This window comes from Notolepis coatsorum (genome assembly GCF_963971535.1).
Source record: "Notolepis coatsorum genome assembly, chromosome: 16".
NCBI lineage: Eukaryota > Metazoa > Chordata > Actinopteri > Aulopiformes > Paralepididae > Notolepis > Notolepis coatsorum.
Genome location: NC_140180.1, coordinates 63730259 through 63753614, shown reverse-complemented (window position 1 = coordinate 63753614; position 23356 = coordinate 63730259). Strand labels below are relative to the sequence as shown.

The 23356-nt window shown below is 46.5% G+C and overlaps 2 protein-coding genes across 3 annotated transcripts in view; one reads left to right on the top strand and one right to left on the bottom strand.

Moving 5' to 3' along the window:
- Window positions 1-14388, top strand: part of dnd1 (DND microRNA-mediated repression inhibitor 1) — a gene marked incomplete at both ends in the record, with an annotated part of 82160 nt that extends 67772 nt beyond the window's left edge. The window contains 2 exons of the mRNA XM_084332055.1: window positions 13832-14006; window positions 14112-14388. Coding sequence (XP_084188181.1) covers window positions 13832-14006; window positions 14112-14388 — 452 coding nt within the window. The remainder of the gene's footprint in view (window positions 1-13831; window positions 14007-14111) is intronic.
- A 2565-nt stretch (window positions 14389-16953) lies between these two features.
- hars (histidyl-tRNA synthetase) overlaps window positions 16954-23356 on the bottom strand; it is a 58591-nt gene continuing 52188 nt past the window's right edge. For both annotated transcript variants that reach the window (XM_084331594.1, XM_084331593.1), the window contains 2 exons: window positions 23172-23318; window positions 16954-18836 (listed from right to left, as the gene is read on the bottom strand). In XM_084331594.1, the coding sequence (XP_084187720.1) occupies window positions 18777-18836; window positions 23172-23318 (207 nt within the window). In that variant the 3' untranslated portion in view covers window positions 16954-18776. The remainder of the gene's footprint in view (window positions 18837-23171; window positions 23319-23356) is intronic.

The window sequence follows — 23356 nt, the reverse complement described above, 5'->3', positions numbered from 1 at the left end:
CATTCGTATTTCGGCAGACGTATTCCTACGCGGAACCGGGGCTAGTAACGACATGTTCGTCGGCACGATTGAACTTGAACCAAGGGGCTTGGCTGCTGGCGCCAAGTTCTTGTCCAATGAGAGAATGAAACTATTATGGGCTGTTAGTAGACTAAAGGGATATTCAGTGTATATGTACAAGGAATATACAAGGGATATCAAACGATATACAAATACTATTAAATATATATCCATAAATAAATATATATATTCGGTTTAATCTGATCCTTCACAACAGCCGCCCCCTAATTAGTCCCACCTAATTAGCTAAGCAGAGACAGATTAACCGCACTGTCTACCACTCAAGGTCCGCTGTAAGGGTCAGTCAACTCACAAAGTCATGGGGTCATGGTCGTCATCGATAGTGTCTGGGAGTCTGGGCAGTTCTATTGGCCTCGCCACGGGTCGTGTGTAAGTTCGCCCTTGGACGAGCACCTCAGCTGCTCGGACCTTGCCATCGGCACCGGTGATCACTTTGCTTACGCGGCCAGCCGGCCACATAGCTCTGGGTAGTGACTGGTCGATAATCATGACGACTGTTCCTTCTGTCAAATTGTCTCTCTCTTTTACGCACTTCTGGCGGGTCTGTAGAGACGGTAGGTAGTGGAGTAGAAAGATGTTCCAAAACTTGTCAGCTAGTACTTGACTGTACCTCCACATTCTTCGGCCGTTCGCTTCTTCAGGCCTGTACATTGTCTGGGGTAGCGCGGGGTCCAGCCGCCCCATCAAGAGTGTGTTGGGGGTGACTGGGTCGACATCTGCTATATCACTGGAGACGTAGCCGAGGGGCTTGGAGTTCAATACTCCCTCGATCTCCGTGAGGACTGTCATTAGGACTTCTTCCGCTACAGTCTGGGCCCCAAGCACGGCGTACAGGGCTGTCTTTATAGAACGTACTTCTCGTTCCCAGGTTCCACCGAAGTGGGGTGCGTTCGGGGGATTAAACTGGAAGTCAATCTGGGATGGAGCGAGGTGGGTCTTAAGTTCTGGGCCCATAGCTTGGAAGCTCTCTCTCAGCTCTCTTTCTCCGCCTTTGAAGTTTGTCCCGTGATCAGACAACAATGTAGACGGTTTTCCTTTCCGTGATGTGAATCTTCGGAAGGCCATAAGGAATGAGTCTGTGCTCATGGTTGGAAGGAGTTCGATATGTATCGCTCTGGTGGTCATGCATTTGAATACAATACCCCACCGCTTCTCGGTTCCTCTTCCTTTCTTTATATACAACGGGCCAAAACAGTCCATGCCTGTGGAGTGGAATGGCTTGTCGCCGAGTCGGAGGCGACAGGGAGGTAGGTCAGCCATCCGGGGTATGCTGGGCTGCACGCTCCACTTTCGGCAGTCTAGACAGGTTCGCTGGAATTGTCGCACTGCTTCTCTCCCTTGAAGTATCCAATAGCGACGTCTGATCTCCGCGAAGACTCTCTCTGCTCCTGCGTGGTGTACATCCTCGTCGTATTTCTTTATGATCAGCTCTGTGACCTTGTGTCGGCTGTTCAAGACTATCGGGTACTTAACGTCATCCGGTAGATCGGGGGCTCTCCGCAGACGACCACCCACTCTGATGAGATTATGGGCGTCACTCTCGGGTGCCAGGTGGAGCAGTCTGCTGTCTGATGGGACGGGCTTTCCTCCCTGTAGACAGTCTAGCTCATCGGGGAACGAGTCTCTCTGGGCTCGTTGTAGTAGAAGAAGTTCTGCTTCTTCGTAGTCAGCTGCTGAAATGTCAGTGGTGGGCTGAATCTCTGGGTGGTGCCACAGGAATGTCTTTAGCTGCGCACTCTGTAGGGTAATGCAATCATCTATGTTGGGGTCTGTGGAGGCGACTGTGCTCAGTCCACAGAACATAGGTTTCTTGTTCTCAGCCTCCTCTTTACTCGCTTCCCGTGGGGTGGGCGTAGGCCACTCTTCTTCCGGGAGCTTGAGGAACTCTGGTCCGTCACTGTAGATGTTGCGACGGGTGAGGTCATCTAGGGACATTCCCCGGGTGATGACGTCAGCTGGGTTGTGTTTGGTGTCCACATACCGCCAGCTCGCTGCTTCTGTTAACTCTTGAATCTCGGTGACTCTGACTCCCACGAAGACTTTGTATCTGCATGAATCAGACTTGATCCATGTGAGTACTGTCGTGGAATCTGACCACAAGATTGTTCTGTGCACCGGAATGGTGAGTTCACGTTGGATTAACGTGGCTAGATGCGCTCCTGCTAGGGCTGCTCAGAGCTCTAGACGCGGGATAGATTGTTGCTTTCGTGGGGCTATTCTTGAGCGAGCCAGGATGAAAGCAGTGTGTATCTCTCCTCCCTTCTCTTGGGCACGCAAGTAGGCCACCGATCCATAGGCTACTTCGGAGGCGTCACTGAAGACGTGTAGATCCATCTTGCATGTCTCTGGCCTCACTGTGGGTGGGAAGTAGCTGCGGCGTATATTGACGCCTGGGAGTGAGCGGAGCTCCGTCTCCCACTCTCTCCATGTGGAGGCAAGGGGTGCGGGTATTGGGTCGTCCCAGCCCTGGTCCTTGTCCCATAGTGCTCGTACAATCATCTTTGCCCTGGTGGTGTAAGGTAGAATACATCCCAACGGGTCATATTGTCTGGCGAGTGTTCTGTACACACTCCGTCTGGTGGTCGGTATCGCCGTCGACCTTCCCTGCTCCGTGGTCAGGGGTTTGTGTCTATAGTGGAGCGACTCTGTTTTGAAGCGCCAGACTAATCCTAGTGTCATTTCTTGGGCTTCTCCTGGGATGGTCGCCATCCAGGTCTCGCTGCTGGCAGCCTTGTCCGCGGGGGAGAGGCTGCTCAATACGTGCGGGTCGCTGCTGGCCCACTGCCTGAGATCAAAGCCGCCTTTGATCAGGGAGGCGCGTAGCTTGATTAGGAGAGCCTCGGCTTCTTCTTGAGTCGAAACGCTTTGTAAACAGTTGTCCACGTAGAAACTGTTCTTCACACTGTGTCGGACCTCTTCATCTGCTGCTGGGTCCTCTGCGACGTGTTTCTGTAGTGCAAATGTAGCACAGCACGGGCTGCATGTGGTTCCGAAGGGGAGGACTTCCCATTGGTAGATGGCTGGGTGCTCATCTCCGATCCTCTCTCTCCATAGGAACCGCAGTAGGGGCTTATCCTCCTCCACTAGTCTCACCTGCAGGAACATCCCTTTGATATCCCCGCTGATAGCCACCTTGTCCTGGCGGAAGCGTAGTAGCACGCCTAGTAGAGAGGGGCCGAGTGTGGGGCCGGGCAAGAGCTCTTTATTCAGATTCTGGGATCCGATCTGGTAGCTGCAGTTAAACACAATGCGATCCTTGCCGTTGTGGTGGACCTTGTGGTGCGGCACGTACCATGATTCGGTCGTCTGATCGGCCTCTTTAATGTCAATCTTCATTACGTGTCTCGCTGTGATTAGCTTCTCAATCTCAGCGCGGTACACACTCTTGAGTGGGGTCTTTGGCTAGGCGCCGCTCTGTGTTCAATAGATACCGCTCCGTAGCTTCTTTCGTGGCGTGAAAGGTGGGCATTCCCTCTCGCCTCAGGAGTAGAGTTGCGTATCTCATCACTCCGCCGACTGTGACTCTCTTTGTCCCTTGCTCGAGGAGGTTTATGGCGTAAATGTCTTCTTTAGAACGAATGTCTTTCTTTTCGTTCTTAAAGGGCATTGTCTCTAGTGTCCATAGCCTCTCGACATGCTGCAGGAGAGTGGTGTCTTCCTCTGTCACTCTGGAGTGGAGGCAGCTAGTGGCTGCTGTTCGGTTGAGAGATTTAGCGAGGGGGCCTTGTAGTGTCCATCCTAGGCGGGTCTCGACTGCTGCAGGACAGCCTCTGGGTCCTGTATGGACCCGGTCTATCGGGACTATGAGGTCTGCATGGTCGGAGCCTATCAGCAGGGTCGGGGTGGCGCCGTCTATGAGCGGGATAGGTAGTTGACGCAGGTGCACATATTTATCCATCAGTTTGGCGATGGGGTAGGTGTACTGTGATAGTCCTATTTCTTGGCTGGTGAAAGCATTTGTAATCCTATACCGTCGCTCTGGCTGCCCGCTTGCTGCGATAGTGAAGGAGACATTCTCGCCCTTTATCGTCTTTAAATCTCTTCTTATTGTCCGAATCGTCATTTGGTTCTCGCTCCCCCGCAGTCCCAGCTGGGCCGCAGCGGACGCGAGCAGAAGGGTCTTCTCTGACCCGTCATCAAGGACGGCGTAAGTGTCCATGACTTTATCTTGGTAGCTCAATGTTACACGGACTACCTTTAAGAGCACTTGGGCGCCGCTGCTGCTGGCGGGGTCAATGTACATGACACTTGCCTTGGTGCTGCTCGATGGTGCAGGTGCAGGCTTTCTTCTGTTACTGTCGTGTAGGACATCTAGGTGGGCTCCGTCACACCGACTGCACCTCTTCTTTAGGCGGCACTCGGCTGCCATGTGACTGCGCGCACATCGGTAACAGCGCCTGTTGGACTTTATCCATTGACTCACTTCTTCTGCATTCATCTTTGTGAACAGGTCACATTGTGACAGCCAGTGTTCCTTCTCGCAGTACGGGCACACCATCTTCCACTTCTCTTTTCTCTAGGGGGTACTGTGGTTCTTACTGCTCGGTACTGATTCTGATTGGTGCATGACAGTCACCGATCTTCTTCCATCGTTTATTCTCCTGGGTCCCTCTCTGGAGCTTGGTGTGCTCCGCACGAACGTATCCAGTCGTAAGCTGCTGACTTCTCTCGCCAGGAAGTCGGCTAGATCGAGGAGGGATGGTTCGGGACCGTTAGGATCACGGTGGTCTCTCTGCCGCCTAAAGCGCTCTTGTCTGGCGGGTGGCAGCTTCTCTAAAATCCTCTCGACGTTAGAGTTGGCGTATAGCTCGTGCATACCCTTTTCTCGTTGCGCTCCCAGCATCCCTACCAGGGACTGCACTTTTATAGACGGGTCGTCTAATGAGCGATTGTCTGTTGCTGGGGGTAGGCGGTCAATATGCCTTATCTCTTGGATTACGTAATCCCATATACGTCCATATCTCTGGTCCAGCGCTGCTAGAGCCGCGGTGTATGGGGTCGTAGAGGTGGCATAGGCTAGCGTTATATTGTGCGCTCGGGGTACTTTCAGGTGCTTCAGTAATATTGCATACTTGTGGCGTTCATCAGCGACATCCACCATCATTGTCTCTAAGCACATCCGGAGCTCCGTGTACTGTGCTCGATTCTCATAGGTGAAGTCTGGAAACGTCGGTGTACCAATGTATGACGCCGTGGATGGCTGATACATCGGCGAGCGTTGGGGGAGAGGCCTCCTAGGCGAGTCTCCTCTTGCGCCTCTCTGTGGGCTGGTACCGGCAGGGTACCATGGCCCGCTGGTCCAGGTGCTATTCCTCGGGGCTGGTCGTGCGTCATGCTCACCCGTGAATAGAGTCGGGGGTCTGTAGCGCAGCGCCGCGGGGGTATAGCCTGGGCTGTACTGGACCTCCTGGTCCGGTGGAGTACTGTGCTGTCGTCGGGCTTGGTTCTCCTCCTCTCCCTCTTCTTCTTCTATCAGGTCCTCTAGATCCTGTAGTCGTTTATTTAGCTTCTCCGCAGTGTATGCCGCTCCTTCCTTGTAGCTGGGTCTCGCTTGGACCGGTCGGGGAAGGGGGTCTGCGGGGGGTATAGGCTTGGTCTGTTGGTCAAGTTCAGGGTCGCTTGCTCGGTTAGGAGACGCTGCCCTTGACTGTTGTCTCGACGAGTTCCTTGAACCCCTGGCGGAGGGAGAGGGTGTTGCCTTGAGGATCAGCTGCTCCATTAGTTGCGCTTGTAGCTTGTCGCGCTCGGCTTGTAGTCTGTCGCGCTCGCCCTGTAGTCTGTCGCGCTCGGTTTCGCACTGGATGAGAGCGAGGTCGCGCTCTGTTTCTCTTTGGGCACCGGCAGCGGCACGCTGGGTGTCTGCTCGGTCTCTTGCCATATTCTCTTCCGTCTGAAGGCGTCTCATCTCCAGGTGTATGCGCTCTTCTTCGCTCCGTTGCTGTGTCTGGAGTCGATCGCGTTCACCCTGAAGTCGATCGCGTTCACCCTGGAGTCGATCGCGTTCGGTAGAGGCTGTCAGGCTGACGAGGAACGCCTGTGATAGCATCCTCTCCGCTTCGCTGGGGGAAGACGGTTGTAGAGGTGAGCCGCTCCTGGCTGTACTCGTTGGGGAGTCCTGGAGCTCTATCTCCTCGGCGCTCTCCTCATCTTGTTCCGTGCAGAGTTCTCTCTCTGTAGGGTTGTCTTCCTCCCGGGGCTGGTCGGGGACTACTTCTTCGGTATTGGCGGGGGGTAAAGGCATGTCAGCTCCCTCCTGGTCCCCACCGTGAGCTTGGTCAGTTACATTAGAACCCACTAGGGCCTCTGTGGTCGGGGTAACCTGGTCGTTAAGGTCAGACATAATCTTACTTTCTACTTTTACCGCGTTTACCGTTTGTAGAAGGCTAGGTAGTTGACTGACAGCGTAATCCTCTAAGTACTGAGGTGTCTGTCGTCTGCGCCGCGGGCGTTCTACGTTAGGAGGACCGTTTCGTGGAGTGTTCATCATAGGCCATTTCAATATTAATAACACTATATTAATATTACACTAGTTACCCTCCGGCTCGAAGGACCAATTGTAACTGAGGGGTACAATTCCCTGACTGTATTGATAAGTATGGTATCATTAAACCACTACCGCTTTATGTACTTTAACTACTGGCCACACAGTACATGATATAGATATGATGAACACTTTCCCACCATGAAACCAAGTCCACACAAATGTATAAATCGAATATTTAATATATAGCAAAGGGTATATACAACGTTCACTTAATGACATTTATGATTTGAATGCACTTGTAAGGCAAATGAGTATTCGTAGGCAAATCAACATTGAATGTCCAATCTCTGGTTACGCAGGAAGCAAGTATACAACCTGGTTCTTTAGGGAACTATAGCGATGGTACTCAATGATTATAGCTGGATACACTAAAGGGGGTCCCGCTGGTTGTAAGTCAGTAGGGGGGGGGGGGGTTAGGAGAGCCGCTGGCGATATCCCATCTGGCCAACGATTTCTTGGGAGAATTCAGAGTGCTGAACACGGTGCCCACAGAACCTTGGTCCACAGATGAATACCGTTGGGCCCTCTTGTAGACGGTAGCTGCCGGTCCACAACGAAGAGACGTGAGGCGACCTCACTCGGGTTAGAGCGCCGTCTCACCTGGACTCCTCTCGGGGGTAGTTCCAACACTTACCAGTGTTGGCTGTTATCCATGGCATAATCAAAGCACCCAAAGCAAGTAGATAATCCAAGCCGTGTAGGGCTCGCCGTCGCCCGGGTAAGGTAATCCAATGTGCAGGTCCACTCGTCCTTGCCCAGAACTCCTCGGATGAAAGCACCACACGTGGTCTGCCCAGCCTGGTTAAGACTCTAGATAACGCGAGGAAACGATGGGGGTACTGCTCACTTTATAACTCTAACCGAACGATGCACCATACATAATAGACTATTATTAACTTAATAGAAATACGTCCCACTCGACGGTATAGTGCCAAACTATGACAATTCAACTATTAATCCACACGATGTCTCAATGCCATTCTGAGGCCAAGTTGACCATACTGCACCACACGTGTATCGTGGGTGAGGCTTAACGTCTTGCCACTAGGTTGGAGGGTAAAGAACTAAGGGCTAAGGGACTAAAAGAAAGTTCTACTTTACTTGCGCCATATATATATGCGCTGTGAACAAATGGTACCATTCGTATTTCGGCAGACGTATTCCTACGCGGAACCGGGGCTAGTAACGACATGTTCATCGGCACGATTGAACTTGAACCAAGGGGCTTGGCTGCTGGCGCCAAGTTCTTGTCCAATGAGAGAATGAAACTATTATGGGCTGTTAGTAGACTAAAGGGATATTCAGTGTATATGTACAAGGAATATACAAGGGATATCAAACGATATACAAATACTATTAAATATATATCCATAAATAAATATATATATTCGGTTTAATCTGATCCTTCACAACAGGCCCCTTTCAGTGACGGCTCCTTTCCTGAGCTGGTCCCCCTCCCAGGGCGCGGTCCCCTAGGCAAAAATGTCTCCCCTGGTCTGCTACTGCTCAGTGTCTCTGGCTGTCCTCTCCACATCTGCTCCTCCACCGCCGCCGTCTCCTCTCTCTCGTCGTGGATGATCTGTGTACCAGGCTGCGATGCCTGGCCCCTGCGGCTTCCTCCTCCTCCAGTCTGTCTCCTGGTCGTCTCCACCGCTGTCTGTGTCTCCCCCGCTGAAAGCAGAAACACAACACCGGCAGTCGTCTGTACATTCGACTTCCCTTGTTTTGCTATTAGTCTACCACCTTCTCCACACCTATTCTCCATCTTACAGGGCGGTTCCCTGTTTGTTGTCTTCCGGCGTGACACTTGCAACTAAACCGATTCCCACTTTTCGACGCTGGCTATCTTCATCCCAGTTTGACCCCCAGCGCGCGCCAGTTCTTCTGGTGACGTGTCTTCAAGACTCTGCGTATTAGGTGTGAGAAGGCCCCACTGGAATTCAAACTCCCTCTTATTTCATAATTAAACTTATTTAATTAACCGCATCTCATCTCTCTCTGTGCAATTCTTATTTAATCCATTGTATAATTAAACTATATCTAATATTATTATTATAATAATAATCCACTCTCTGTGCTCATTAGATTCTCTAACTTGAATCACTCCCCCAATCCGCCACTAGATGGTAGTACAGACCTATATCTAAATATTCCCCTATGGGTAATGAAAACTCCCCAGCACTACCCCCCCCTCTGCCACTAGGTGGCGACCTACTACTCCTCTATGGTGTTTTAGTTGACGTGTCACTTCCTGGTTCTTATCTGTTATCTCCTCGTGGCTCACGGCCATCTTGTATCATCCTCCTCGTGGCCCCTTTTGCGGCCATCTTGTCTCGCTCATAATGGCTACTCTCTCAAACAAACGGCCGCTGCCCTCCTTTTTCAAGGCCTAACAACAAAACAACTGTTTCTTAGAGTCTTGTCGGCCAAACCGGTCATAATGATGTCTGCAGGTCACATGACAATAGATGATCTACTAACATGCAAGTACTGAACAGGTCAAAAATAGACTGAATGCCAAATGACGGTAGGTCTGAAAAACATAGGTAGATTCTCCCGACTCACAGTCCCGCGTTCCCGCCTCTTGCGAGGAAAACAACCCTTATATTACAGACCAACAAAAATGGAATTAACCCCTTAGAACACTGCCTTCCTTCACCGGCCCGTTTGTTTTTCATTCCCCGTAGATAAAACCCATCTTGGTTTCTCAAAACACCATGGCTCTCTGCTCATATTATTACGGATGCACTATCTGTTCGTTTTTATTTGGCTTAAAAGATCAAAACAACCGTGTGTGCACAGTGAACTCACATCTTTCTCCTAAGCGCTGTTTCTCCTACAGCGCTGGTCCGCCTCATGGCAGCTGCTGAGGTCAGGCAGACGCCTGCGAACCCCAGCTACTAGGACAGAGAGGCTTAGGCTTAGCTTCTTCCCCCAGGCCATCAGAGTCCTGAACAATGAACATTGAGTACCACAGAACACTGAACTATCCACACATAAGCACACATGAGCACACACACGACACGCACGCTGTGCACGCTCACACACTAGCAGCAACACTTTAACATGAGCGGGCACACACTCATGCGCACACACTCACACTTATTGCCAAAAGGAAAGGCTACTTTAAATCAGTAGTAGCAACAGTAACAGTGTATTGCACTACCAAAGCTACCTAGCATGTCCTATATGCTCTGTAAATAACTATGTACAGATACCGATTTTGATGTCACACCATGTTACCTGTTATTGCACAATGTTTTTGTATTGGATTCTATTATATGTTGTACCCACTGTATTGCACATTGTTGCGGGCAAGACCACCCGCATTTCATTGTATACTCGTATGCCGTGACAAATAAAACTCTTGACTTGACTTGACCGCTCGACTCGACGCTCTCTCCCAGGGCTGGCCGGCCTTGCTTGGATCATGATTCTCCCACACACGATGACTGTTGTCCACTGTCGCCCCATTATTGAAAAAGTTTTTATCCGTTGTTCTTATCTCTTGCAAATCCGGCTGTCATCAACAACCAACTGTTCCCGTTGTTTTTATCTCTTGCAAATCCGGCTGTCATCGGCAACCAACTGTTCCCGTTGTTTTTATCTCTTGCAAATCCGGCTATCATCGGCAACCAACTGTTAGATCCTGATCAAACTGGCCAGTATCATGTCTTCGTCTGTTTGGCTCTCCATCCAATTCCTCTGCGTTGTCATTTTAATGGTCCTGACGTCTCTGACACTGGCTGATAAGATCCTTATCTCTCCCCGTTAGTACAATCCGCAAACCATAATAATTCTCCACCTCCGTAAGAATCCGACACTTCGACAACATGAAATACCTTACAAGGAAAAGCGTGGTTTATTTGATAAACAGAAACCTCAGCTCAGATGTTAACAGATGTTGTTGTCCTTGAAAAGTCTATTCTAATGATCTTTTGGTGTGTTCGTCTATCGTCCTTTTGTTATTCAGTCCAATAGTGTTCAGGCCTGGTCGTCAGCCTAACCTTCCTCGCGTTAGCCGAAGCTAATGATGATGTGGCATTCTTCCTCCCCCCCCCCCCCCCCCCCCCCCCTCTCGATGAGAGGAGAGAGTGTCTTCTGTGTGATCTCAGTCCTACTCGCTCTTGGTCTGCCTTACACCCGGAAACACCGTTCGACTTATAGATCTTCGTCGTAACAACGACGGCCCCGCCTTCTGGTTATCATGTGCCGCGCTGTCATGACAACCGCGTTTAACCTTTACACACATTTCACGTTTCATTAAGATGAACCTCTCTCCCTCCTGCTCTGGGCCTACACTCTCTCTTATCAATTTGTTCTTACAAGGAATTCAAAACAAAACACCCTCGCTGGCAGTGTATTCAATCCACTGGTCACCGTTCTATCACAGTCTTCCATGCACATTTCGATCTCACCGTTTTAGCTGTGGTCATCTCCCCCCAATCTATACATCACATACATTGAAAAAGCACCCCAAATCCTTCAATATGCATACTTTATGTTGATGGCCTTTGTCTATAATGTGGAAAGGTTTAATTATTTTGTTTGTTTGCACTAAGTTAATACTTTGACAAATGTTGCCTATATTTTTCAGTCATTTCGGTCTTTGTGTGCCAAACATTATTTAAGGCAAACCGCTGTAAACCTTTTTTTTTAACCAAATAAATGAGAAGCATGTTTAAATCGGCAATGCCTCCCCTCTTGCTGTACCAAAATCTCTCCTAGCTCTAACCCGGTCACTATCAAAATGATGTGCCTGATGTCAAACTGCCTCATTCTTTCAGTTTTTGCATGACTACTGTATGTCCTTGAGAATAACTGAAAAGTTGGATTATTTTTAGGCTATATATCTTATGCTGATGTATGGTATTTTTGGTGTGTTACAAAAAAAAAACGTATACCGAACCGAAAACCGTGACGCCAAGACCGTGATACGAACCAAAGCATAGATTTTGTGAACCGTTCCACCCCTACTTCTGGCCCTTCTCGCTGAGGCCCCTGATAAGCTGGTTTGACCCTGAAATTGCTGTGTCTTGGCATTCCTTAGAAGCAGCAGCGGTCTCGCCACAAAGATTACAGGATGTAGTATACTCCAATACCCCTATATCAAAATGCCAATTACGATGTGGACCGATCATATCCCACGTGATTCAAATGTGGCGTAATGTAGAGCGGTCTTGTGCTGTTAAGTGCCTGTGGCACCTCGACTCCAATTTTTCATAACCAGCAACTACTTGTTGGGCACAAACCTGTTAATATTCCGCAATGGGAGAGGAGGGGAGTTCATACTCTGGAAGATATATATGATAAAAACGGTCTTTGACCATTTCAGGACCTAAAAGAGTTTTATGATCTACCCGGCGAATCATTCTTCCTCTACCTGCAATTAAGGTCAGCGCTCAAGGCTCACGGTGTGCCGTGGGCTCAAGCGTTGCACCCACACCCTTTTGTCGAGCTTATCGGAGACAGGACAACCACAAGAGGGTTTGTCTCAGATTTGTATACACTTTTAGTTTAATCAAATCCACATGTATGAGGAACGGGGCCCAGTCTGCTTGTAACCATCAACATAAACATCACAATAGTAGCGCAGTACATCACAGCTGTGATGAAGACTGGCGAGGCTACTCATGGTATGCAGGTGTAAGCCAGAAAACATCTGCCTACAAAAATATAATAAAATTGACTACACACAAGTAGTAATGTTTATATGAAACTAAACATCAAAATGTTTGTATGCAAAAAATATATATTGTATCGTTGTCTTCTTATTAACAAATACTACTTTTGTTGGTACTGCATCTGCTTTAAAAAAGTGGGGAAAACCCCCACTTATACTATTTTACCTTATTTTTTTTAAGAGGGGGGGGTTGAAATTTTTTCATGCTTTGGTTAATTTGTCTGACTATTAACACATTAATTGCCAATAACATGCGTTGAGTGACAAGATCGTTATTTTATTTGCATTCATAATTCATCCAGGAAGCCTCCGGGAGCCAGCTGGACCCTGTCTGATATTGCAACGCCTCAATACCGCCGCCTGGTGGATTTCGGGCGAGTTACACTCCACTCTAAACCGGAAGTGGCGCTCGGTGCATCGGGGAAAAAGCTCCGCCAGAGATATCTTGTAACGTGGATCAATATACACACCTCGGGTGCATTGGATCGCTTTCGAGACGCAAGAATCAATATGCTTTCGGCGTTTATTGCGTCATACAAACGGAAAATGGATCTAGCAGATCGACGTCAAATAATTGGAATTTTTCTTCTCCAGACGCATCGACCAGAGGTAAGAGGAATCTAACGTTATTTCCAGCCCGATTGTTCATTTATTTCATTGCAATCTGTCCGATCAACGTATGGTGTCTTACTAAAGAAAGCCGTTAGTGACAATCAAGGAATCATAAATGACCCCCCCCCCCCCCCCCCCCCTTTCCTTCACGCATGATGGAGCATAATGTATAGCGATCATATGCATTTGAAATATTTAATATAGCGTGTATAGGGACGAAACGCCAATCGATAATGTATAATACGCGTCGGGGCCTATAGCGCGCGTTCTAGGAATTACTGCTATACAGTCTAAAAACATACTTATATTCTCGACGGTACTAACACGACAATGTATGAATGGAAAAATATAACGTTCCCACATCGGGAACGATGGATACCCGATGTTGAATGGGCCATAGTAATGTCGATATAGCTATAATATTTAAAAAGTTATAGCCCTGCAAAGAAGGTGAGCCCACTCCATAGGCTTACAGCACTGGCAGAGTGGTAAAGATGGGCATACTGCATGGCTCCCAATGTGTTAAATGTAATTAAATTATTATACCTTCTTTTTATTGGATATTTTTTTGTGTTAAATACTTTTATTGTTTCACGACAACTTTAAGTTGATTTGATTGCGTCGCCTTTTTATTCAAGCGAATACCATTTTTCAACATACTGTATAGTGGTATATCGTTGAGACAGATATCAAAAGGAAACAGTGACCTGACGATGCAGCACGAGTAGAAAGCCTGGCTTTGTCTAGTGTTGATTTCAACATATGTTGCTGTTCTGTGTGCATGCAAGCATTACAAGGTTGCAGCTAAGTAGTAAATATAGCCCCAACACAATGAACTAATTCAGTAGATGTAAAAGTGTCATCAGAAGACATCAAACATAACCTCTTTCTCACTCTGTCCTCCTCTCCAGGTTTCAAGAAGCACTTCGCTCTGAGCGTCTCAGTCAAGTGGTACCTGTCGGACATAGCCAAGCACGAGGAGCCGGCAGCTCTGGTCCAGTCCCCCAAGAACCCGGCGCCGCCTCACCACGTCCCGGACAGCCGCCACGTGCCCCCGGCCAATTGCTTCTCCAGAGCAGTGGGAGGGCCCGTCGCCAGCGCCATCCTCACATGTTGCCCTACCCTCCCTCTCGCCACCACTACCACCACCTCCTCCACCACCCCCCCCTCTCTCCTCCGCTCCCCCTGCAGGGCTCCGGTCGTGAGGGATAAAGTGTCTCCAGTGTCCATGCTGCGGGCGCTGTGTGAGCTCTACGGGGGAGGCCCGCCTCTCTACGACCTGCAGTACAGCCACGCTAGGCCCAACGGCTACCTATATTTCACCTACCTAGTGTACATACCTGGGATGGCCTTGCCCTTCAACGGCCTGGTGATGACCCTGCCGGGGCACACAGTTGCAGCCGTGCAGGAAGAGGCCCGCCAGGCCGCAGCCCAGCACATCCTCAGGGTAATCCACAGAGCTCACTGAATCACCGCTGAGCGGCCACCTCACATCTTCTGCATCTCCTACTTTTATTATGCTTTTTATTGTTAATGTTTTATGGAAAGGAGAAAAAAACTTGTATGGTGATTGAACCTAATCTAGTTTATTTTATACTTGTTTTATTAATATTTTATCAAAAGACCTGTTGTCTTGTTTGAAAGTTGTTTTTGTCAGTTTATTTGCATGCTTTCTATTACTTGTGTGTTGTTTGTTTTCTCATTTTAATTAAATGAGATTTGAGAGATGAAAACCTTGGAGTTATGAATTTTATGACTATTATTTTATATTGTTGTACTAGGAGGAAAAAAGGCGAAGGCCGGACCAGCACTCTCAGATTTCAAAAAAAAATATTTTAATGGCAGCCTATGATACAGACATGTTTCGGAACAGGTGTTCCATCTTCAGTGTTAATAGGCTAACCGTGATAGCTTGTAAACATGGGAGCTATATACCATGTGGGCAGGAAGTGACATCATAGAGGTGAGCTTGGGAATGCTAGTCAACTTTGACCTCCAGAGTAAGGACTTAATAATGTAGAATGTTGAAAACAAATATAAACCAGAAACTTAGATAAGCCAGTAGCAAACACAAAATTCTATAAGCAAAGAACAACAACAGAAGGAAACTTTTCACCATTCAATAATAATAATAATAATAATGATAATATAATCTTGATAATAAAAGTAAAAGTTAAAAAGTCACTTATAGGAAACAGGATAACACATTTTTTTCATTCATTCCCTTTGGTACAGTGCCATTAATCAAATGAATATAGTAACCTGTCTCCCCCTCTAGAGAGCATTGTAGACTAACGAGTCCCATAAACAATAAGATTGCATTAGGAGAAAAACGGTACAAACATTCACCCTTAAGAAAGGACATTGTGGTGCTAATCACTCAAATATGCAGCTGCAATGTTACCAATGTTTGTAATAGTGTATATCTCCGGGACCGATGAACTTTTCTTGCACGGAGACATCCCTTTCCTAGGTCGGTCTCTGGGCTGCCCAGTAGGCCTGCAGGAGTGCAGGAGGCACCATGTGTGTAGGTAGTCTTGTAGTCTCTTCGTCTCTAGCATCTCTTACGCCGCTCGATGTCTTGCCTTGGCGATAAGCAGGCCCCTCGGGATGATGGCGTCCTGCCAGTAGTTAGTAAGGGTCACGCCATGGAGTAGGATAAGAGTCTCCCTCTGCTTCAGGCGAGGATGAGTCTCTTGACTCCATCGTTGTAGCTACGAAAGCTGCTGTATGTCCACTAGGGACAGGGTGAACTTTAAACTCTGGAGCTGCAGGTCTCTAAGCTACCAAAGTAGCTATATATCATATATTTAGAAGCGCGGTCTACCTTGACTTTGATATTGTTGTACTACACACATGAGCAAGGACGCGAGAAGGGGGGGTGCGGCAGGGGCTGCAGCACCCCCTGCTGGATGGGAGTGTAACTGCAACTGCAAGGTTGTTTTGGATTTTATTCCAAATTTGTAACCGAGGCTACTCATGTCACAGAGCGGAACGGCACTGCAGATTTACCCTACTCTTGGAATTCATTCAGATCGTCATAGGGGCGCTGTCTCGATAATGCAGTGTTATTATCAGCGTGTAGCCGACGCATGAACCGGTTGGGATTCGAATAGACGCGGCCTGGAAGTGTCAACGCGGAACTGGAAATCCGTTGGTAAAAAAAATAGACACAGCGGCTGCGCCCTGCCTGGGATAGTTAACTTTTGGGACGCTGAATTCGCAGTAAAGGAATATATGAACAAGCCAGCAGAACTATCCGAGCCCCCGGGAGGGTGATCGAAGACCTTTTGCATGCCGGCGAACGATCATGTATGCGGAGAACGAATTGCAGAGGGATGGCGCAACAGCCAGGTGGGGTAAGCTGGGCTGTGATGTGTGCATCAGAACGCTCAGAGCGCGGAGTTGGGCAGCGGTTTTGATTGAAAAGTTTATTAACAGATTGCAGAATGGGTACAGTACAGTACAGCTCAATACATACAATTGTTAAAGGGATGCAGACCAGAGAAAGACTTTCGTCTTGTTTACATCAAGGTCCCCCATTTTCAATTCATCATAGTATCCTCTAGTGAACGAGTGTTGGTTATGACGTGACAGACAGTGGAGCTGTTTGCAGATAGCGAGCATTTTGACGTGTTGCGTGGTGGCGATGTCTCGCAGACAATACAACTACAAGTATAATTATATAATATATATATTTTATATAAAAAATATATATATATATATAAAAAAAAAAAAATTATCAAACTATTGATATCTCAGCACCCCCACTCCCCGCGGACTTCTCGCGTCCCTGCACATGAGGTGTCAAAATGACCGGCTTGATTGGGAATGGTAAGCCATTTTCTTTGTAGACAGTTTCGGCCAACATTGTTGCCACTAATCGACTTTTAGTGGCGGCCATAGGAATGAATTGCAGAATGTTGATCCTAGACTGTGGATCTCTGAGCTGCTTCTCTGAATTTGAGGATGAGCACTATTTATAATCGTATCAAAGATAAGATAGTCACACAAAACAAGGGCCAGGCAAATATCAGCTGAATCTGTTTATTTGTGACATTGGATAGAACAGGCATGGTTTGTACAGGCAGAAAGACTATTATTTTGTATACTGTATAGCTGCTGTAATGGTCCTATTGCAAACTTATCCTCCGATAAACTCATGTGAGGCAGTTCCTCACCACAGGTTGTATTCTGACAAAGTATCTCGGTAGGAACGCAGTTATACTACGTTTTTTACTTTAATATTTTAAATAGATAACATACAATGTAGGTCTCATCTCCTCACTTAATTCCATTGGATGTTTTGCGAGTCTGGGTCCAGCTCTACAGGGTAGCATAAACATTGTATTCAAGACCATCTCAATCGAGACTTTCAGCTTTACATCCAAATCAGGTGAACAGTGTAGGAATTGCAACAATTTCTATATGTGCCTCCCTTTTTAATGGGACAAAGTATTTAGACAATTGGCTGTTCCATGGCCAGGTGTGTTATAACCTCATTTAATTGACATGGATCAGAAAAGGTCTAGTTAAAAAAAAAAATTAAACTTTATTTTTGAGCGTTTATCGCTTTTCTGGTCAAGCATGACCGACAGATACAGGGTGAAACGGGATATAGAGCAGGGGAAGACATTCTGGCAAATGACGGCGGGTCCGTGAATCGAACTCTGAGTCCACCAGATCCGTGACGCAGCACGGTTTTCCCCGACGCAGAAATAGCGCCGAGATATGCGGTGAGCTACTGGAGCTCCCAAGGTCTAGTTAATTTCAAGTGTGGTATTTGCATTTGGGATCGGTTGCCGTCAACTCTCAAAATGAGGTCCAAGAGCTGTCCCATTAGGCTGAAAATCAAAACAAACCCATCAGATGGCAAAAACATTAGGTGTGGCCAAACCAACTGTTGGTACATTCTTAAAAAGAAAGGCCACACTGGTGAGCTCAGCAACACCAATACCCGGAAGAACAGAACCATGGAAACCAAAGAAATCTTTCCCTGGTGAAGGAAAAACCCCTTCACAACAGTTGGCAAGAACAAGAAATATTTATGGACCAGACTGTGTATTTATCTTTAATCACATAGTCCTTAATTGTAAAGAGATTTGCAGTCTGCCTTCAATCATCTATTTTTCGTCTATGTATTTCATTCATTATCATCAAATGGGAGTTTTACAGAGTTAAAATTCAAGAAAATCAAGACAAATATGCGAGACCGCGATAAGACAACACACACCAGGATAAGAGGGAAATGGGCTGGAGAGCTACAACACTGCATAGCGTAAGCTGTCGAGTCTCCCTATACTGCATACATACAGAGGGGATTTGCTGGGTTTCATTGAGATAAGGATGTGGTCAGCAGAGCACAACATTGTGGGAAAGTAAAGAGTGCAAATCCTCTTGATGCGCAGATGTCGTTCAAACCAACTTAACATTCTCAAATGTATTCCTGGCACTTTGATGTAAACTGTGTGTAAACTGTATTCCTGATGTTCTCTACCAGCAGTGCGCCTTTGAATGAAACATAAAACATTTTAATGGATGCGTTTGTCGCCAGCCAATCTCAAAAGCTTGGATAGACTGAACACAAAATGAAAGAAGCCAACAGCTCCATACAATATATATTATTAGTTTGTTAACAGCTGCACAGTCTCTGAAGGGGGGGGGGGGCACAGCTAGTGGATGGATGTTCAATGGCTGTGGCTGTGATCCCGGTGATGTAGAGCATGTTTTTCTGTTGAGGATTCTGTTTTTTTTTGGGAGGGAGGGGCTTAACAAGTGCTGCAGAGCTTCTCTGTTGTTGTTTTTGGACCAATCGGGTGATGTGGCTGGGGTTGTCGCCGGGTAGGGTAAGAGTAACTAGACCTGTGATGTCCTCCTCTTAATCTCGTCTACCAGACTGGCTCTGGATACATCAACCTGTTGAGACAAAGAGAGGAGATGGTGGGGTTAGTAATGCAGCCAGATAATTAACAACAGCACACATCAGTTACTAAACTAGATATGCAATTAAATCTGTCAAGAAATTGTTGATATACATAGGGCTGACAAACTAAACACATTTCTTAACGTTGTAATCACATGATGGGCTACAATTAAAGCTGCAGTGGGCAACTTTGGAGAAATTAGTAAGACTGTATATTTCCCAGTCTCTGATCGGCAGGTGGTTTTGCATATTGTTTGTATTTTTTGACAAGGTATGCTATGGTCATTAGTTTTCCAATACGACCCAGGAACAGTCAGATGTTTTTGGTCTGCCAAGTGGTGTTCTCGGAGTTGCATCGGAAAATGAAGACAACCATTGCGTTCCTCGTCAAAAAGTACACATCCTGAAAACCATAATGATTAAGTTTGGATATGAACACTTCCGGCACCCTTCAGTGCCAGTGCTTTATCCAATGTAGGATAGGACTTATTTGCGAGTGCTTAAAATATATCAAATATAATAGCAATAGATCTAAATAACACGGTGATCGTCAATGAGTTGCTTCCAGTCAACATGCACGAAACAGATAATTATTTCATACATACATTTCCGTTATTATTCCGTGATGCATATGAATATATTTCTAGAGCGTTCTGTCTCATCTCAATAAACTCCAGCAAATCGAGCTTCAATGTATTTAGTTAGAAATCGTGCCATTTGTCGCTTGATTTATGAATAGTTTTCAAATAAACGCTAGATTATCGATATTATATGTGTCATCATGGGCGAACAGAAGCGGGGTCTGAAAAATCGATTCTCCGTACTTTGGTCGGCGCGAACCTCACACACACACATGCTCCGATGGCGGTGAAAGGAACATCTGATTAATCCAAGATTCGTAACAAAGTCCTTACCTCACATCTGATGTCCTGCAAAAGGATTAATTCCAATTCCTGATCGCCATTCCAAATATTGATTTTTATTGATCCAACGTTATATATCCAAAACACATAACCCACGCTGCTCCGAGTGTCCCCAGTCAATGTGTTATAACGATACTGCATGCCCGAGAAGTAAAACCTGGACCGGACCTCTTAGATCGATGCACAGCCCCAGCCAGAGGGATTCCAATGATGTGCAATACCATCCGGGAGATGTTAGGCGGTGGTATTTGCCCTTTGCGAGCTCAGACCCATTCCCAATGATAACGTCAGGCTGGATGGATGAAAAATGAATGGATACATATAGCTAATAAAAGAAATATCGATTAAAACCTGAGATATCTCAGGTCTTGGCACCCAGAGCATGGCGAGTTAACCGGATAAATCTCGGGTTGGCCTCCAAAGGGTTGATACTATGATCCACTGTATCAAAGTATTTTGATAAATCTAGAAAAATCCCAATTGCAAATTTATTATCATTTAATGCTTCATATATTGTCAGTAAGTTGGAGGAGAGCCATAGGTTACGTTTTTTTTTTTTTTTTCTAAATCCATATTGATGCTTATACAGGATGTTGTTGTCATTGAGGTGTTTTAACACTCTTGCATAGACCAACTTCTCCAAAACCTTGGAGAAGCATGCAGGGTAAGATCGATATAGGACGGTAATTATTGAAGAGACAAGGGTCACCTTCTTTGAAGAGTGGTAATACCTTAGCTACTTTTATTTTTGTTAAACAGCCTACAATATGACCTAGTTCTAGATTATGATAGGTTATATATAATCAGTCTCACTTATCAAAATGTTTTCTACAGTAGGTTATGGTATCTCAAACTAATTAGGCCCTCTGCTATGACAAATGTATAATAATAATACAACCATACTTTTTCTACCCCTTGAATTTTTTTTAACTACAGAAGTCTGCTGCATTTGGCTCACAGAGTGACTCCCCCCACTCAGAAGCAACCTAACCTCCCAGCTTTTTTTGAGCAGCATATTAAGTACACAAATTAGTCCAAAGATGATAAAAGGCTCAACAGGTTCATCTGTATGGACCAAGTTTAAATATATATACAGTTGAGAAAGCTGGGTTCAGAAACATTGTACAGCAACCTTTTTAAGTGCAAAAAAGTTCTCCAGCATTTTGAACGCCATTGCTTTTAATTTAATTTATTTATTCTTGTCATTGTTCATCTTTTTTTTTATCCACTCATTTTCCATTTTTCTCCCATCCCAATTTCGTATTGCCAATTCTCCCCTCCCCTGTCTTGAACGTTGCTAGACTATGCCCCCCACTGGTCTGTTGTAGTGAGGATAGAAGCCTTGCATCACGTGTCCCCTCTGGTACACGAGGAGGCAGCTTGTCGCATCTTTTCACCAGACAGCGCGGACTCTCAAGTGGCGAGGCGATACTTCCTGTCTCTGCTGTGCAGGCGTCACTCAACCGACCTGTAGGAGTCGCTGTCCACAACGTCCAATCCCCACCCATCGACTTTCCACCCGCTGACTCTGCCAAATGAGCCAGTACGACGGCCGGCCCAAGTCGAAGGCAATGCTGAGATTCGATACCGGAGTCTCTTGCATTGGTGACGAGCGCAATCTCCGCTACGCCACCCAGCCGCCCTGTCATTGTTCATTGTTGTGTTTTAAAATAAAGAACAATAATGACATCTGAGAGTGTTTCCCTGATTTTGAGGAAAAGTATCGAAATTCATATTGGTATAGTATCGAAACAAAAATTTTGGTATCATGACAACCCTACTTTCAAGTAATTCGGGACTACACCCGTTTTCAAAGAGACATCAAGTACATGTGTTAATGGCATGATGATTGAGGTAGCTACTTCCTTGAGAAGCTTGGCCTTGATTTCATCATGTCCGGCTGCTGAATTTTTTTTTTTTTTAAATATTTATTTTTTAGCATTTATCGCTTTATTCTACTGGGCAGTCCAGTCCAGTAGAGAGAGAGAGAGAGATGAAACGGGAGACAGAGTGGGGGGAAGACATTCGACAAATAACGACGGGTTCGGGAATCGAACCCGGGTCGGCCGTGCCGCGACTCAGCGCGTTATGTGGTTCGCCACTGGGGCGCCCTCTGCTGAATTCTTTAATTTATTAATGATTGAAAGTGTTATTAGCAAAATATGAGTTTATAAATATCTGCGCATCCCGGCGGAAACCGGAAGAATTATATACGAGGAAGTAAAGAGTCATGAAAACATTGTAGTCCTGAGAGAGGGGAGACCCAGGGCTTTCGATGGACATCGACATTTCATAAAACTACACTACCCAGCTCACACCAGCCTAAAAAAGTAACTGTACTTACAGTAGATTTCATTCAGTCTTTGCTGCCCTGTTACTCTGCCATTGGAAAGAGGAGATTTGGCCCGATCCATAGATGTATGACTTGACCATAATAAGGTAATTTATAGGCCTGATATTCTATATTAATATTTAAAATTGCATGTGTCCGGATGGCAAAAAACAGTACTATGTCTACAAAAAACCCTGTAAATCAGAGTAAATTTTTTCATGTATAAGTTTGCGTGTTATCCCGTGGTGAATATTGTATAGTTTCAGAGTGATCCAGGCCAATTCCTGGAAGCTGAGTTATGGAGCGCTATGTGCATTTTGCGAAAGCGTTCGTGTTGCTCGCCTGGACACGATACTATTTCCAAATCAAAGGTATATAATAGGTATTATGTTTCATCATGAAGGCATCAAAGGGGGGGGGGGTCGTTTTGTGATGCTCTGATCGTCAGCAACGGCATACGTTTTGGAGTACGTGACATATGATAGTTGTGAAATCATTGTAGGATCAAAGTACTGTAGGATTGACGTCATATAGTCCTTACCTTTGCTAGGAGGTATTCCAAAATGAATATTCCAATTGTCTGATCGCGATTTCCAGTATTGATGTCCATCGGGTCCCTGACATGAAATGGGACAAACTATGCATCATGTGTGCATTTCACTTGCCCGGGTCCCATTCTCCGCCTGGACCATATAAAATGTAACACACAGTGTGAAATAAGGTTTCAAATGGTAGGCGATACTTCCACCTAGCAGGATTCGGCCGGCATTGCAATCTCGAGGTCTCAGAATGAATCCCAATGATATACCGAGGTCCGCGAGACTGTATAGAATATTAAAATCGAATAAAAGAAAAAGCGATGAAAACCCGAGATTTCTCAGGTTTTCGGGGGTTCTGGCGCTCAACGCATGGCGGCGAAACCCGAGAAATGTCGGGTCTGGCGCTGAATGTGTTAAGACTGCAGGGTATGGAATAAACATCTGGCAGACCCCATGGCTGGGATCTTTAGCCTGATGGGAATGTAGCCTTTATGTGTATGTGAGTGTGTAAGTGTGTGATTGTGTGCATCAGACCTCCTCTCTGGTGGCCACGGTGCGTAGTTTGACCACTCCACTTTTAAGTTCCTCCTCTCCCAGGATGGCCACCAGGGGGATCCCCGACTCCTCACAGTGCTGCAGCTGACTCAACAGCTTAGGGTTCTTCTTGTACATAACCTCCGCCTGAGAAAGAAAACACACACCCACAGTAAATCATTTAG